Here is a 17,502-nt window from a genome sequence, read left to right on the forward strand (position 1 = left end):
CACGGTCTATGCCAAATATTCACTGAAATGAAATCACTTCTATTCATAATAGTTTTAGAACCAAATTTACACATAGCCTATATTCTGGGCCTTAACTACTTCATAGTACAGCATGAAAGAGGAGAATATCAAGAGAACACTTTCCACTACAAGGCTCGTGCTATTGCAGCAGCTTCACAATTTATGTTGAAATGGGCTGCCTAAGATAGATATAAGTATAAAAATTAGTTTTCCATCTGGATTGTTTAATAATTACAGAAGAGTACGAATGCTTGCTGAAGAACAGTGTTGCTCAAAATGTGAAAACAGGACTATTTTTTTAAAAGACAAATTAGAGTAATTTGTTAAGGACAGCATATCAACAAGGAAGACTAATCTGTAAAAGTAGACAAGATTTTTTTAATAAGTTTGATGCAAGAGCATTTCAAAGTATTGTATCTACCAGCTAACCTGTAAAGCTACCCACAGGAAAAGATTTTTTAGAGAAAATAGATATTTATACAAAATTATAAAATACTTATAAGAGTTATTGCATTTCAAGGGATGAAACATCCATTTTCTTTGACAGGACCAGTTAGGCTTTTTAAACAGTGTCTAAGGTTTGTAAAAATGGATCTTGAAGTATGCAAAAACCAGAACAATATAAACTTTCTACAAAAGATTCCATCCCATTCCTGAGTACACTAAAGCTATGAAACATAAGGAGCATTGGGAAGGCAGCAGTTTCTCACAGTGTGAGGTCTATGGGCATTTCCTTTCTACACACTGCTTCCCTCCTTCTTCATACTCCTGTTTAGAGATCCACATCTGTTGAAAGGTACCCTGCAAAACAGGAAATAAACAACTCAGTGCTGTACCTAGGGTATCATTAACTCTGACAGCATAAAAAGCAAAACAGCCTTTATATTTTTCAGTCTGCAGCACAGGACCATGGCTCCAGCTATCTAAATGCATCTTTAAACTGGGTTTTCCATGTTAAGCAACTAGGGAAGATTGTCATACCAACTGTTGCTTCCATCCCTTCGCTGGATATTACTAAACTAGTCCCTGCTATCCTTGTCTGGGGTACTCAGCAACTTGCTTTTGAGATGTATTTTGGGGCCTGCAAGTTTAGTATTTTTAGTATGCTCTAGATGGCATGTAGTTTTCTAAAGATCCAGCAAGAGAATACCTCAGGAGCCCCACCTCCTTCCCCTTTGGAGGCAAGGAAAGGAGCTTAATTAAGATTCTTTAGGTTTATGCACAGAGTATTCATTATTTTATCGTCAGGTTTCTCCCCTCCCACACCATGCTCAGCAGAGCTACTATAGGAGCAGCAGCTGCTATGAAACTCAATCACTGTAAGACTCCTATGGAATTAGGTTTTCAGCTATCGATGCTGCTCAGCATCCCTTCCCAAAGCTATGTATGTTAACTGACCAGAGAAGCCAAAATTGAACCACCAATCCATGAACTGAACCTCCGCTCCACTGTTGTGTTGTTTGCTATCAACTTCAGCCGCATACTCTGAACAGAGAAAAAAAATACATATTAGCAAGGTCAAACTGATAAGTAGCTCAACTGAAAGTTCAAAACTTTTTCCCCTGGGTTGGGGGTGGGAGGGAGGAAGAGATCTTAGGACTGCGTTACAGACAAATATTGAAAGTGTTTCATTCATCTGTTGACACACAAGTCAAAGACACTAACTCTATTACATTTTCTGTAATGTGGAGCTTGTCTGATTTGCACTTTGGAGTCCAGTGCTCCAAAAATTACAGGTTAAATGAAGTAGCAGGTTGCCGTTTACTGGTAGCCTGTCTGACTTGTGTGTGCAATCCACAGAGAACAAATCTACTATATTAACATGAGCTCAAACTGAATCAGTGAAATAGCCTTGGAAATGGGTTAGCAGCAACACAACAGGAGAGAGAGATGATATGGGAAAATTATCACTATGGCTCTGGAATAGTTACAGAGCCCAGAATAGCCAGAATCGTTATCTGAAAGTAGAGCTAGACGTGCAATATTTTAAAACTAGCTAATGAAGTCTGTTTTATCCCGTTACTTGTTTCCAAAACGCCCTGATTTTCTTTGAAACAGGATAAGTTTTTTCAGCAGTCTGCAACTTGTGGCCCCGCTTTAGTCATTAAAGCTAAAAAGGGGCTGGGTCAAGCAGTCTGAGCACAAGACTGAATTGCCTGCAAACCCCAATGTTCCAGTCCTGACAATGACATCCATTATCTTTATAGCCTTCATAATTGTGACATCTTTCCTTCAGTTGTCCCAATACATAATTGGATAATACTACCTACTTTATCAGATTAGTTACATTTGCAAAAAAAATTTGAGTACTAGCAACACGATGGAGGTGCTAACACTTCAGAGAATCTCTCACTTCTGCCTTTTACAAAAAAAAAAAGAAAGAAAAAGAAAAGGAAAAAAGCATTCCGTGGCCACTGAATAATCCTAATGAAATCAAAGCTGTAATACAGCAGTCAGTGCCTGTATAGGCATGTGTGACAGCCCACACTGGAGAAGAGAAGGCTAACCCCACATTAAGGGCGGCAGAAGTCCCGCCTCTCAGACCGTGTTGGACACACTCGAACTGCTGCCTCAGTATAAAAGGAAGCAGCCCAGCTCGTTTCAGATGAGGGGTAGGCAACCTATGGCACAAGTGCTGAAGGCGGCATGTGGGCTGATTTTCAGTGGCACTCACGCTAGCCGGGTCCTGGCCACCAGTCTGGGGGGCTCTGCATTTTAATTTAATTTTAAATGAAGCTTCTTAAAATTTTAGAAACCTTATCTACTTTACATACAACAATAGTTTAATTATATATTATAGACTTATAGAAAGAGACCTTCTAAAAACATTAAAATGTATTACTGGCACGCGAAACCTGAAATTAGAGTGAATAAATGAAGACTTGGCACACCACTTCTGAAAGGTTGCCAACCCCTGTTCTAGACTGACTACTGAGGGGAGATGATGCGTGATGGAGGCACAAGGCTAGGAGCTGCTACAGCTAGAGACTCTGGGAACTGGAGAACCCGAGGACCAAACTGGTGAAATGCTATCTCCAGCAGAACCCTGGGAGTTGGACTTCCAGGGAGTTACCCCCCACCAGGGAACCTGAAGACCCAGGTCCTGTACGGATTGCTACTGTTGCAGTTATAGCCGGGGCACCAATTAAGAAGCAGTTAGGACCGCCACTACCCAAGGGAGATGCAGTAGGAAATGGCCCAGGAAGGTGGAGGGAGTGGTACCTAACACCCGAGCAAGGTCAGTGTGTTGCGATAGGATTCCCTGCTGACTGGGTGAGGGCCAGTCCCGTCACCAACAGGGCCCTGGGCTGGGACCCATTGGAAAGGGAGGGCTTGGGTCCCCCTATTCGGCTGCACCCACCATTAGGTGGCGGCCCACTTCCCTGACTCTGGCGACTAGGCCACACAGTCCTGTATTCGAGGGCTGGCTGCCATGACAACTCAGGCCTCTGGGCCATGCTGCTCTCAGCCTAAGGACTGTCTGATAGACTGTAACTGTGGTGGTATCACTACCCTGACCTACCCTCAGGCGGACAGGGCATGCATACCACGCAACAGCATGTACAAGGCAAAACACAGACCAAAAAATGACCCAAAGCAGCAATTTAATAAGATGTCTTACTGGTGGAGTTTTCTGAGAGAGCTCCCTGTTCAGTCTGTCTGTAAAACTCTGTATTAAAGTGTTTCCTCCTGCTACGATCACACTGCCGTAGAGGCCCTGGAAAGAGAAAAATGTGACACACGAGTTCATTCTGAATGTATTTTGGAAACATTTGTTTGTTTTCGTAATACAGAGAAAAGAAAATGCCATGAGTACATATGATCAGCAGTAAAAATACACTTGACATCTAGACAAAGTTACACCATTATTAGTACAATCATTTCTACCATGTGAAAAATATTTTTTCTTAAAAGATACACTGGGGGAAAGGCAGTTTGGTGACTGATTCTACATGGCTTTTATTTACTGTTTTAACCTTTAGTACTTCTAGATCAGCTTGTTTTCATACTCCCTCTGTTCCTCTGCCCCTCCCCCCCCACACTGAGTTATAAGAATGCACAACTAGATGTACCATCCACATGAGGATGGATTTTTTTCCCCATTAGAAAAGAAGTATGTGTGTCAATATTATATTTACATTCACTCATATGACAGTTGCCAAAGACAGAACACAGTCTACCCGGCCAGCTTGACTTTGCAATTAAGGAAGTGCAATGGATGGACCAACCCATGTGCAGCCAACATGAGAACCGCACACAGCTGAATGTCGCGTGCTCTTTAACGGATGGTGTGGGTGGAAGCAAAAAAGGAGAATTTTAAATTTATGCTTTCTTTTTGCACCTGCACAATACAGTGAGTTAATATTAAACTATTTAATCTTCAGATATTAGGGGATGAATAGTCACAAAAAGCCATGCACTTAAAATGAGTTTGAAGCTACCCACTGCACATTGTAGAATCATCAAACTCTGGATATTTAACATGCCATTTTATTTATCTGTTTCATTACACCAGTGTGAAACAAGAGTAACTCAGGGTTTCAATGGAGTCTCTGCATTTCCATCACTGCAACAGAGGTCAGAATCTGACTTAACTGTTCCCATGGTTTGAGAAACACTATCTTCAGATATGTTTTATCTGCATATTCCTCTAATAGCTACACAACATGTAGATGATAATGTATAGGCACCTCAAGAGGTCAAGATCTGCATTTTAACTGATGGCAAGTGTCCATGCCGCTTCAGTAAATTTCATAGCTAAAATATATTGTAACCATGCAGAAAAATATCTATGCTTTTGATAATTCATGTCTGACTAGTACTTACTGGTCTGATGTCTATATCACACATTCCAACGCTTGTGGTGACAACATGGCTAACACCCAGCATTGTGTTGCCAGATAAGCCCTGGAACAAAATTAGTAAATCACAAATCAGTGCTTCAAAACAGCAAGGCACATTAAAGCAGTGAATGAACAAGGGTCTAAAAGCGCTGCAGACAAAAATCTTTTAATTTATTTAAATTTTTATTTCATGCTCATCACCATGATCTCAGCACCACATGAGTTTTATTTAAAGAAAGAACCACATATCTTGAATTGCATTTCTACTACCCCACTCCCAACATAGGTAGCCCCAGAGAGCATACAGTGTAAATAAAAACAGAGCTTCATAATTTCAATCTTTGTGCCATCATAACATACTGTACCCACAAATAAAGGGAAAAGCTGCATAGAAGGGCTTCATAATAAACTATATTTCTCCAAATTTTAACATATTACTTTCATTATTTTACCTTTACATTAGAAGGGTCAAATAGTCCTTCAGGAATTTTTAGACGTTCTGCACCAAAGTCACAATTATAACCATTAGGGAATTCATAATGAACGGTCGGCATCTGTGCAGCTACCCTGGAGGTTGATATTGATCAGAACATTGGTCAGAAAGTAAAGATGCTAAATCACAATGCACATAATGCAGTGAACAGTCTAAACAGCATCATAAACAAAGAATTGTAAAGAACAAATTTTAATATGACCTGTGCTTTTGGCAATCTTTCTGATTGTCACTAGAATTTATGTACATTGGCATGGCAAGTGTAATCTCTAATCCAGCTATTCAAGGTATTCCCAACACCAAAAGTAAATGATTTTATTTATCATCATACTTTTGCAATAATCTTAACAATAGAAACCATGGACTCCTACTCTGATAAATACATTTGACATACACATACTGCTAGTTTTACAAAGATACAATGACATACTGTTCATCATAGGTTGAATCTGATACTTGGAGGACAGAGGCTTGGAAATCCTGAATTACACACTATGGAGAGAAGAATAAAAGAAAAAAGGTGTGTTATAAGGACTCCAGTTCAGAATTCAGTATTATGTTATAATTACATAAATGTGGAACTGGACAAAAGCCTTAAACCATAAGCAAGTAAATTTGGAATCACAAAACTGAGTGCACAAAATATGTGCAAAGCTTCTTTAAAAAGCTATGAATGCATTTCAGTACATAAATAATTTGCTGTGCTAAATCCTAGAAACTAAGGATTGTGAACTATAAGAGGTATTGTTTCAAGCACAATAGGTTTTAAAGAAGTCAGAAGCTAGGGCACATCCCATAATGACAGCGGAGTATTTCCCCTCAGGAATTTTTAATCAAAGCTGGACTTGATCACAGCTATCATGGATTTTCAATTTAATAATATATCCATTTGGCGGTGTCTGTCTGGGAATATGATCGGATGATAAAAGCCTAATTGAGAGCTGAAGATTTAACTAATGGAGAACCAAGAGCTCAGCAATATCACTGCAACAACACAAAAGACCAGACCTGCAGACTCTCAAAACAGAGCTTCAGTTTCCCACAAAGGAATTGTGAAAGGTGAACCCCAGTATGGTAACTCCTTTGTTAGAAACTTATCCCATCACATGCAATGATCTTCTGTATTGTATTAAAAAATGGAACATTAAAGGTGATGGCAAGTATGAGATTGCCCAAGACTTGATACACACACACAATTTCCATGCTTTTACCCTTGTAACTATTTTATTGTGAGACACACAAATTTAAAAATCAGATTTAACTATAAACACCAGCACAAACTAAAACCACTCGTACAAGCCTATCCAGGAAGTAAAGCCATAACCCCCTAGAATTTTCAGTGCTTGTAAGTTTCAAACAGGAGACAAAAATAAGATTATCTTATGGAATTATATTCTAAAGATGAAAGAGCAGCTAAACCGATTTGAAAAATTTCTCCTATCTCCACTCCAAAAAGAAGAAAAATGTCCTTTCCTATTTTTTTTTTTTAAGACAGAAAGTGTTCTAATTTTCCTCACACAAAAAGCTTCCTGTAATATACACAAGCAAATGGGATTTCTTTGTGGGCCAAGGGAGAAGAAAGGATTTACTTACATTACACATATAGTTGTGCCAAGATCTTGTGACCTGAGGTAACTTCTCTTTTCTCTTCCAATTTGCTGGTGATCCTTCGCGAACTGCTTCCTGCAATTGTAGAAGAGTATACAGTCAGTCAACAACCTACACTCTGAAAAATGAACATCTTTTTAAATCCAGTTAACTTTCCCACCTTTGATGCAATCATATATGGTGGGATTAGCTCTATGTTCATTTCCTGAAACAGTTCTCTGCACTGCATAGTAATAAAGTCTCCAGCAAGGGGTGATTTTACAATGCCTACAAAATATAAATAGCATTTTGGACTACGTTCAGATCCTTACAGAACAAGATGTCTGCAATAAATTGTTCATTTGAAACAAAAAAAGCCCATCTCCCACCCTCCACAAAAAACACAGGCCTCGCCCTAACTCAAAGATACCACATTTTCTTTTAATATTAGTAATAAACCTCATTTCTTAATGTAATGAACAGTATACAAATTATACATCTGTGAAACTTTTTACCTTGTTGAAGTACATATCCATCATGCACTGGAATAGCAGTGGTGTGAGTTGCCCCACTATCCAAAATCAGGCCTGTGGATCGACCATTAGCAAAGCTAATCAGAACGATTAGGGAAAATGACAGAATTTACACTTGGGAGAGAATTTTGTCAAATACTTAGAGAACAACTAGCAACAAGGACCCTAAGGGTTTTATTCCTCACCTCACAAGTGACTTGCTATGTTCATCCATTTACCCTTCTACATAAGGGTAATAAGTACCAACCTTGCATACATGTTAGGCTTTAATTTATTTCTGTTTAATTTATTTATTTCTATTTAATTGAGCTCCTTGGATGAGAAATTATATAAAAATCAAAGGACTGTTCTGCAGCAATCTCTAAATAAAATATTTCCCATTTATTTAGATTCTGGACTGCCTATTAAAACATACATGTTAGTTTAAGAAATTTACGTAATGCAGTGCAAGGCTTAATCAGTGATCTCAGAAGATTTCTGTTGCAGAAGACCGAAATTACTGCATTTTAGTAATCTGAGGAAAGCAATTTTAGGCACGCTGAGCTCTAACAAACAGCATAGGATGTAAATATACACTAGAAAAAGTTGTCTCCCAGGATTGGAATCACACCAAGGCGGTTTCAAAGTTGAGCATTAAGGAGAAAGCACAGAAGTGGAAGCTATCCTGTTCCCATCAGCCATATGAATGGTTATGGAAATATTCACTTTGGTTAGAAAGAAAAGAGTAAGTTATCTTATTCTAATAATACCACTTTGAAGAAGCTTGCTTTATTTCTTGGAAAAATACATGGATCAACATTTCAAGGATACGCTGTAAGAACTGCAGTTTTACACAAGAAAAAAGCAGGGATATTGTAATGTTCAAACATCAGTTCTGTCAATTTCTCACGCTTTGCTCTGGTATTCCACTACAAAAGAGAAAAAAATAGGTAAACAGGCAAAACAGAAATATTATGTTTACCTCAAGATCCACTATATTTATTACTGTATGCTCACAGGATGCCAGCAGGATATAAAAAGAAAGTTAGGATTATTAAAGTTGTAGTTTAAGAACAGTTGCAAAGTTACATAAAGCAAAACTATATATCTTGGAATTTTATTTCCTTAGATGAGAATTCACTTTTTGTGCAACAAGCACTTCATTCCAGACTCAGACACAAACACAGGAGGCCCTTCTGAAATTTTAAAGGACGTTTACATGCATTTCCAGGGGGTTCAACTTTAAACTATTAAAATAATACATTATTTTTGTTGGTACTACTTTACACTTCTAGAACCCCTTCCATATCAGAATCTCAAAACTCTTTATGAAAGAGCCCAAAACACCCCTGTGAAATAAGTGTTACTCCTGTTTTACATGAGGAAATGTATATGTACACAGATGTAAAGTAGCTTGCCCAAGGGAGAAAACTGAAATTAGATTTCCCAGCTCTCAAAGCATCTTACCACAGCTTTACTGAAGCAAAGGCAAAGACAATGTGCTAGAGCACACTTGTGGATTGCAAGTCTCATTTTATTGTGAACTTCTTCTAAGTCAATTGTTAAATGAGTTTAGCCCTCATGTTAGGAGTCAGACTGAAGACCTTCATTCAGCTATGGAACAGGCAACCCCCAATGCAGATTGCTCCATACTCCATCACTGTACTTCAATCCTTCTGAAGGGATCATATTTAGGAGTGGGAGGGTAGCACAACCTCCCTGTGCATTTAGTAGCTGCCTTCTTGACAGTTTCAGGTAGATCAGCTGTGATAGTATGTTCTGTTATGTGGACATCTATTCACAGAGAACTAGAGCGAAACCAAGAACTCATTTCACAGCCTTCAAACACCACCAACTTGAATTTAATACCAGCCTTGGGTGAATTTATTTTTGTTTATAAATATTTCTACAGCATGCTCGCTCTGTAATATCTAAGTGCCTCTGAAATGCTAGCTGAAAAGTGAAAGACATCCATTCTCAATTCAATCCCTCATACCCTTCCCTACCTGAGCCTATCCAGACCCTTTCAAGTCACTACTATCAATAAACTAATATGGAAAAAAAATTACAATAATTGTATGTAAAGGAGGCCTCATCTTCATTGTATACATCCCCTGTGGTTTATATTCAGACTCCTGTATTTTGCCTTCTAATCTAGAGCACAGTAAGGTGGGGAACTGCAGCCTACATGTCTACTTAAATTCTTACTTGTACATTTTTATTTGATCTATCAGGCCACTGAGTAATCTAGAGAACCAAGTTAAAGCTCTGCCATTCAACGTATTACTCTCCCTGGTTCTGTTTTGAAGGGCTTGATGTAATGAATGATTTTCAAAAACATCTCTATTTTTAGTTAGTGTAATAAAAGATCACCTACAATTTTACATTTCCCCCACCCTCCCCAAGAAACAAGAGAAAGCTATTACAAAACAAAAGCTCTAACATGAAATCCAGTTTGAAATATATGATCTCCATTTGAATAGAGAGTGGGCAGTATGTGGTAAAGAGTGGTTATTTCAAGTTATGACAAAAAATAAACAAAAAATAAAATGCAGAGAGTAATCCGGCAGAGTATTTTTGAATTGTTACCCCTAGAGTCCCGCAAATCTGTAGATACCCACTTTATATCCATGTTTGCAGATCGCAGATTGGATGTGGATACAAATTTTGTATCCGCACAGGGCTCTAGTTACCTCCTCTTAATTTTCTAAAAATTTCAAAATTCCTAATTGACAATTCTGTATAAGATCTGTACAAACAAGATTAAAACATTCCTAAATTCCAATGACAATTTCTTTATTACAACATTTCAAAACAGGAAATATGCTTTTACTTACTGGTGCTTCAGACATTAGGACAGGGTGCAAACTTGCTTCAGATTTAATATGCATCTTGTATGTGTGATCCAAAATTGCCTGGAAACTATCCCAGTCCTCAACTGTAAAAATGTTCAAGCAGTTGCAGAAGTTTTAGACAATGTTATTGCATTTTCAGAAAGACACAGTTTAGTGAGTCATCTTAAAAACATAACTTTAAAACACACAGATCAACCAACCAACTTTCTCCTGAGAAACAGTCATAAAAATTCACACATTTCTATACTGCTTACAGTACCAATAACATTCATTCCCTTCTTTTTCCCCCACCACCATCATCAGATGGGACCCATCCCAACCCATTACATGGGAGAAAACCTCTAAAGTTTTTCCTCAGATCAAGCAAATGTTCACAGCCTCATAATTAAAATAACTGTAGAATAAAATGTTTTTCACTCTTAGACCAAGAATATTAATACAAATGAAATGTTAATTTTTTTTGCATACAACAGATGTAACTTTGAAGCTGAATATAAAATTAGTGATCAGATTTTAAGAACAAGAGGAAAAAGACAGAGCACCATACTCATTCCATTTTTTAAGGGTGAAATAGCCTCCATGTTTTCCCTTGGAACTCGCAGTGCATTGGTGTCTATGTAGTAAGTAGGGCCCCCTTGTTTGCCTTTGTCACCATCTATTTCCATTAGGGTGCTGCCATCATCCCTTTCCAGTACTACACCAATAGCAGTGGGAAAATCAACCTGCAATGTAAAATGCGGACAGGGTATGGCAATTACACAGTGTGTATTTGTTTACTCACTCAACGTACTGTTTTCATTTCAACTATACATTTTATTTTTTTTAAAAAACAATTTTCTACAAACTCAGAACCTGTTTGCTGGCTCGTATAATACTGGGTTTACATTTTAATCTTATACAGTCACAATGACTCTTACCTTTGGACAGTCTTCACCAGCATAGCCAGCTCTCACTGTATAGGAACCAATATCAAAAACAAGAGCCCCAACTTCATCTGTAAGAATTATTAGTAAACAGGCAGTCAGTAATTAGTATAACGAAAACTAAAATCACTGTGCTTACCAGCAAAAACATACAACCCAAGATACTTTTTGTAAAACACAAGTGCAAACCACCACCACAACTTTTAACCAGAATTTAAAGTTGGCAAAGAATAATAGAAAATTTTCTATCAGGAATTTAAGTTGCACAAGAGTAATCCAAAAAAGCCATTGTATTTTAACTAAATAACAGTACTTTCGTTCAGAATAAGCAAAAAAGGCAATTTTTGCAGAGAGGAAAAAAAATCTGAACCATCTTCTGGAGGAGATTTTTCAGAATGTGTTATGATTTACACAAACAGCAAGTTACGTGGGCCCCTACTTCCTTGGATTATTAGAAATTAAACAGAAAAAAAAGTTAAAACTAGATGTAACAGTCTATAGACACTGATGTTTAAATTAAGAAATACATTCATTCTTTTAAGCACTGATCCCCAAAGAGACTCTGTATAGGCTCCAAATTGGGCCCTGTTTGGCAAAATTAAATCTTTAATCTGTAGCTCTGGTGCAAGACTGTAATATCTTGGTTTACAAATAAATCTTTATTCTTGTAGTGCTAACCTGAATTTCCCACTACCAACATAACAGCACCAAGTGTTGCCTGACACCACTAATCTGGCTGTCTGAGGCTTGGTCTACACTACGCGTTTAAACCGATTTTAGCAGCGTTAAACCGATTTAACGCTGTACCCGTCCACAATACGAGGCCCTTTATATCCATATAAAGGGCTCTTTAAATCGGTTTCTGTACTCCTCCCCGACGAGAGGAGTAGCACTAAAATCAGTATTACTATATCGGACTAGGGTTAGTGTGGCCACAAATCGACAGTATTAGCCTCTGGGCGGTATCCCACAGTGCACCACTGTGACCGCTCTGGACAGCTATCTGAACTCGGATGCAGTGGCCAGGTAAACAGGAAAAGCCCCGCGAAATTTTGATTTTCATTTCCTGTTTGCCCAGCATGGAGCTCTGATCAGCACGGGTGGCAATGCAGTCCAAAATCCAAAAAGAGCTCCAGCATGGACCGTACGGGAGATACTGGATCTGATCGCTGTGTGCGGAGACAAGTCTGTTCTATCAGAGCTCCGTTACAGAAGACGAAATGCCAAAGCGTTTGAAAAAAATCTCCAGGCTACACAGTGCTGCGTGACAAGCGTAACGGGAAGCCAGAGACTCAAATGGACGCTCATGGAGGGAGGGAGGGGGTACTGAGGACTCCAGCTATCCCACAGTCCACAGCAGTCTCAGAAAAGTATTTGCATTCTTGGCTAAGCTCCCAATGCCTGTAGGTTCAAACACATTGTCCAGCGTGGTTCAGGGAATAGCTCGTCAATTTACTCCCCCCGTGAAAGAAAAGGGAAAGAAATGGTTTCTTGACTTCTTTCAATGTCACCCTATGTCTACTGAATGCTGCTGGTAGACACGATGCTGCAGCAGTGAAGAGCAGTATCCGCTGCTCTCCCCTCCCTGATAGCAGACGGTACAATATGACTGCTATCCGTCATCACCATCAGCCCACGAGTGCTCTTGGCTGGCCTCACGTGAGGTCGGCCGGCCAGGGGCGCCTGGGTAAAAATAGGAATGATTCCTGGTCATTCCCAGTAGATGGGACAGAACGGCTGGTAACTGTCCTCATCATAGCAACTGGGGGCTGAGCTCCATCAGCCCCCTCCCTTTCCTGTGTAAAGAAAAGATTCTGTACTGCCTGGACTATCATAGCAGCGGGATGCTGGGCTCCTCTCCTCCGCACCGCTTAATGTCCTGCCTGGACTGTCATAGCACCAGGAGGCTGCCTCTCTCTCATTTTATCTCACTAACAAGTCACTGTTTCTTATTCCTGCATTCTTTATAACTTCATGACACAAATAGGGGGGACACTGCCACGGTACCCGAGGAAGGTTGGGGGAGGAGAGAAGCAACGGGTGGGGTTGTTGCAGGGGCACCCCCCGTGAATGGCATGTAGCTCATCATTTCTGCGGGATCTGACACAGAGCAGCTGTGCTCTCTGATACACTGGTTCTCTAGTACACTTGTCCCATATTCTAGGCAGGACTGACTCTATTTTTAGAAACTATAAAGGAGGGATTGACTCAGGGAGTCATTCCCAGTTTTGCCTTTGCGCCACCGACCGATCTCAGCCAGGGGCACCCATGATAGCAGCAGACAGCACAGAAGGACAGACAGTCATCTCATTGCCAATTTACACCGGCAGCAGATGGTACAGAACGACTGGTAACCGTCTCTGCTATCATGCAAAAGCAAATGAATGCTGCTGTGTAGCGCTGGAGTATCGCCTCTGTTCGCAGCATCCAGTACACATACGGTGATGTAAAAAAAAAAAAAAGCTGAACGGGCTCCATGGTTGCCGTGCTGTGGTGTCTACCAGGGCAATCCAGGGAAAAAGGGTGCGAAATGATTGTCTGCCATTGCTTTCCAGGAGGAAGGAAGGAATGACGACATTAACCCAGAACCACCCGCGACAATGATTTTTGCCCCATCAGGCACTGGGATCTCAACCCAGAATTCCAAGGGGTGGGGGAGACTATGGGAACTATGGGATAGCTACGGAAAAGCTACCCACAGTGCAACGCTCCGGAAATCGATACTAGCCTTGGACCATGGACGCACACCGCCGAATTAATGTGCTTAGTGTGGCCGCGTGCAATCGACTTTAAACAATCTATTTTATAAAACCAGTTTATGTAAAATCAGAATAATCCCGTAGTGTCGACATACCCTGATAGTTCTAACAAGTGGGAAGGGCTTCAATGAAATTTACCAAAGATAGAAACCTAGAAGGCCTTCAAATTAGTCAGACTTTCCATTTTAATGAAAACTTGCAACATATATTGAAGCATTGTGCATTTCCACAGCAGAGAAAGCAGAATGGAAAGTGGAGTTATAGCTCTGCTTGGAAGAACTCTGTGGGGAAAATGAAGTTTTAATAAAGGAGAGCTGTGCAGAGCAAGAGGTGTTCATAGGTGGAGCAATACAGCTGTACTTCAGCTGAGAGAACTACTTAGAGCAAAGCTGTCACTTCATAGACCAGAGCAGCCACAAATAACTGGGAATGAAAAGAGCTGCAGGAAGTGGGGAGATGCAGCAGAACTACTGCAAGAAGGCTCATGGCTTGGGAAACTACAGCAGCATTAAGTGGGGAAGAGCTGCATGGGAAGAATGGAACAGAAAGGTTAATGGATGGGGGGAAAGCTGCAGACTGCCCAGACCTTTGTGGAAAGTGACAGCGAATGTAACAGACAAACTAGATCAGAGGCTCGTGGGGGCTTGGGGATGCAGCAGGCAGGGGCTCGTGGGGGGCCCGGTGGAGGCTCCTAGGGAACAGCTGTAGGGTGCAGCAGACAGAGGCTCTCGGGGGATCTGGGGGTGCAACAGGCAGGGGCTCAGAAGGGGGCCTGTGGGAGGCTCATAGGATATAACTCTGGGGTGCAAGAGACAAGGGCTCAGAGGGGTCTGGGGGAAGCAGCAGGAGGCAGGGGTTCAGAGGGGGTCGGGAAGAGGCTCGTACGGAACAGCTCTGAGGGTGAAGTAGCAGGCAAAGGCTTGGAAGGGGTCTCGGGATGCAGCCAGCAGAGAGGCTCGGAGGGAGGCCTGGGGGTGCAGTAGCAAGCAGGGGCTCAGAAGGGGAGCTCGGGATGCAACAGGAAGCAGGGGCTTGGAGGGAGATCTGGGGGTGCAGCAGCAGGCAGGGGGTCTCGGGGAGCAGCAGCGGGCGGGGGCTCAGAAGGGGGAGCTCGGGGTGCAGCGGCGGGCGGGGGCTCGGAGCGGGGGAGCTCGGGGTGCAGCGGCGGCCGGGGGCTCGGGGTGCGGCGGCGGGCGGGGGCTCGGAGCGGGGGAGCTCGGGGTGCGGCGGCGGGCGGGAGCTCGGAAGGGGGAGCTCGGGGTGCAGCGGCGGGCGGGGGCTCGGAGCGGGGGAGCTCGGGGTGCAGCGGCGGGCGGGGGCTCGGAGCGGGGGAGCTCGGGGTGCAGCGGCGGGCGGGGGCTCGGGGTGCAGCGGCGGGCTCGGAGCGGGGGAGCTCGGGGTGCAGCGGCGGGCGGGGGCTCGGAAGGGGGAGCTCGGGGTGCAGCGGCGGGCGGGGGCTCGGAGCGGGGGAGCTCGGGGTGCAGCGGCGGGCGGGCGGGGGCTCGGAGCGGGGGAGCTCGGGGTGCAGCGGCGGGCGGGGGCTCGGAGGAGGCCCTGGGGGAGCAGCAGGAGATAAGGGCTCGGAGGGGGAGCTCCATGCGGGAGGGGGCCGGCACTCACCTCCCCCGTACACCCCGCCGCTCATGGCTGCCGCTGGGCCTGTCTCTCGCCGCAGTCCCGGCAGCCCCCCCGGGAACTAGCTGGTCTAGCAACAAAAGCCGAGTGCGAGTCCGGCCCGCGCTCACTCACACCGCTGGCTGTACCTAACTTGCTACTTTCTCCACTTCAGCCAACGGAGAGCGCCTCATAGCCCAAAGCACCCACCGCAGCGCCCGCTTGTCGAGCCAGCCCGAGAGTGACCGACCAATCATGACTAGCAAGAGGCGGGCCGAACAAGCGGGAGGCCTATCCCAGTCAGGAAAAAGCGGGAAGGAAGCAAGTATGGTTGCAGTGTGCGGAACGGGTCAGCGGAGAGACTGGGCGGGGCTTGGGGCTAAAGGGAGAACAAGAGCGAGGCCATATTGGGTCAGATCAAAGGGCAACCGAGCCCAGTGTCTGGTCCTCTGACAGAGGCCAATGGCAGGTGCCCCAGAGGGAATGAGCAGACAGGTTGTCATCCAGTGATCCTCACCCCACCCCAGCTTCTGGCAGACAGAGGCTGGGGACACCATCCTGGCTAATAGCCATTGATGGACCCATCCTCCATGAATCTATCTAGCTCCCTTTTAAACCTCGTTATAGTATTAGCCTTCATAGCACCTGCTGGCGAGGAGTTCCAGAGGGTAACAGTGCGGTTGCGTGAAAAAATACTTTCTTGTGTGTGTTGTAAACCTGCTACCTATTAATTTAATTTGGTGGCCCCTTGTTCTTGTATTATCAGAAGGAGTAAATAACACTTTCTTATTTTCTTTCTCCACACCACGTATGATTTTATAGACCTCTATCATATCCCCCCTTAGTCACCTCTTTTCCAAGCTGAAAAGTTCCAGTCTTATTAATCTCTCCTCATACGGAAGCCGTGCTATACCCCTAATAATTTTTGTTGCCCTTTTCTGAACTTTTTCCAATTCCAATGTATTTTTTTTTAGATGGGGCAATCACATCTGTACGCAGTATTCAAGGTGTGAGTGTACCATGGATTTATATAGAGGCAATATGATAGTTTCTGTGTTATCATCTATCCCTTTCTTGATGATTCCCAACATTCTGTTTGCTTTTTTGACTGCCGCTGCACATTGAGTGGATAATTTCAGAGAACCATCCACAATGACTCCAAGATCTCTTTCTTGAGTGGTAACAGTTAATTTAGACCCCAACATTGTATATGTACAGTTAGGATTATGTTTTCCAATCAACATTAAATTTCATCTGCCATTTTGTTGTCCAGTCACACAGTTTTGTGAGATCCTTTTGTACATCTTTGCAGTCTGCCTGAGACTTAACTATCTTGAATAGTTTTGTATTATCTGCAAATTTTGCCACGTGACTGTTTATCTCTTTTTCCAGATCATTTATTAATATGTTAAATAGGACTAGAACCAGAGAATGGGGGGGATGGAGAGGCCTTGATAGACAGGGAGGTTAGGGGGAGGCTGAGGAAGTGGAGACTGGGGCTAGGGAGGGGTATCTTGAGGCTGGCTCGGGGTGGGATTGGCAGGATAGGGAGGGGTGCTTTGGAGCTGTTTGGGGGCTAGGAAAAGGTTTGCTGGAGCTGGGATTTGTGGGCTAGGGAGGGGTATATTCGGGATGTAGTTGGGGATTAGGGAGAGGCATTTTGTGACAGGATGGAATTGGGAGAGTAGGAGGGGTATTTGGTGGCAGGATGGGATTATGGGGCTAGGGAGGGGTGTTTTGGGGCAGAAAGGGGTTGAGCTAGGAAGGGGTGTTTTGGGGGTGTAGTTGGGAGTTAGGGAGAAGCATTTTGGGGTGGGATGGGGCTGAGAGGCTAGGAGGGGTATCTTGGGGGGTTTTGGGGGGCTAGAGAAGGGTATTTGGGGGCTGGCTTGAG

General features: G+C 42.9%; 1 protein-coding gene across 1 annotated transcript; it reads right to left on the bottom strand.

Moving 5' to 3' along the window:
- Window positions 1–379: 379 nt before the first annotated feature.
- ACTL6A (actin like 6A) lies at window positions 380–15,797 on the bottom strand. The gene is made up of 14 exons (XM_030574346.1): window positions 15,615–15,797; window positions 11,230–11,306; window positions 10,860–11,034; window positions 10,295–10,395; window positions 8,289–8,386; window positions 7,461–7,555; window positions 7,127–7,233; window positions 6,952–7,041; window positions 5,789–5,850; window positions 5,318–5,432; window positions 4,849–4,929; window positions 3,644–3,739; window positions 1,420–1,506; window positions 380–822 (listed from the first exon to the last, which is right to left on the bottom strand). The coding sequence occupies exons 1-14, from the start codon at window positions 15,637–15,639 to the stop codon at window positions 742–744; spliced, it is 1,290 nt and encodes a 429-aa protein (XP_030430206.1). The 5' UTR covers window positions 15,640–15,797; the 3' UTR covers window positions 380–741.
- Window positions 15,798–17,502: the final 1,705 nt, after the last annotated feature.

Source organism: Gopherus evgoodei, chromosome 9, assembly GCF_007399415.2.
Source record: "Gopherus evgoodei ecotype Sinaloan lineage chromosome 9, rGopEvg1_v1.p, whole genome shotgun sequence".
Classification (NCBI taxonomy): domain Eukaryota; kingdom Metazoa; phylum Chordata; order Testudines; family Testudinidae; genus Gopherus; species Gopherus evgoodei.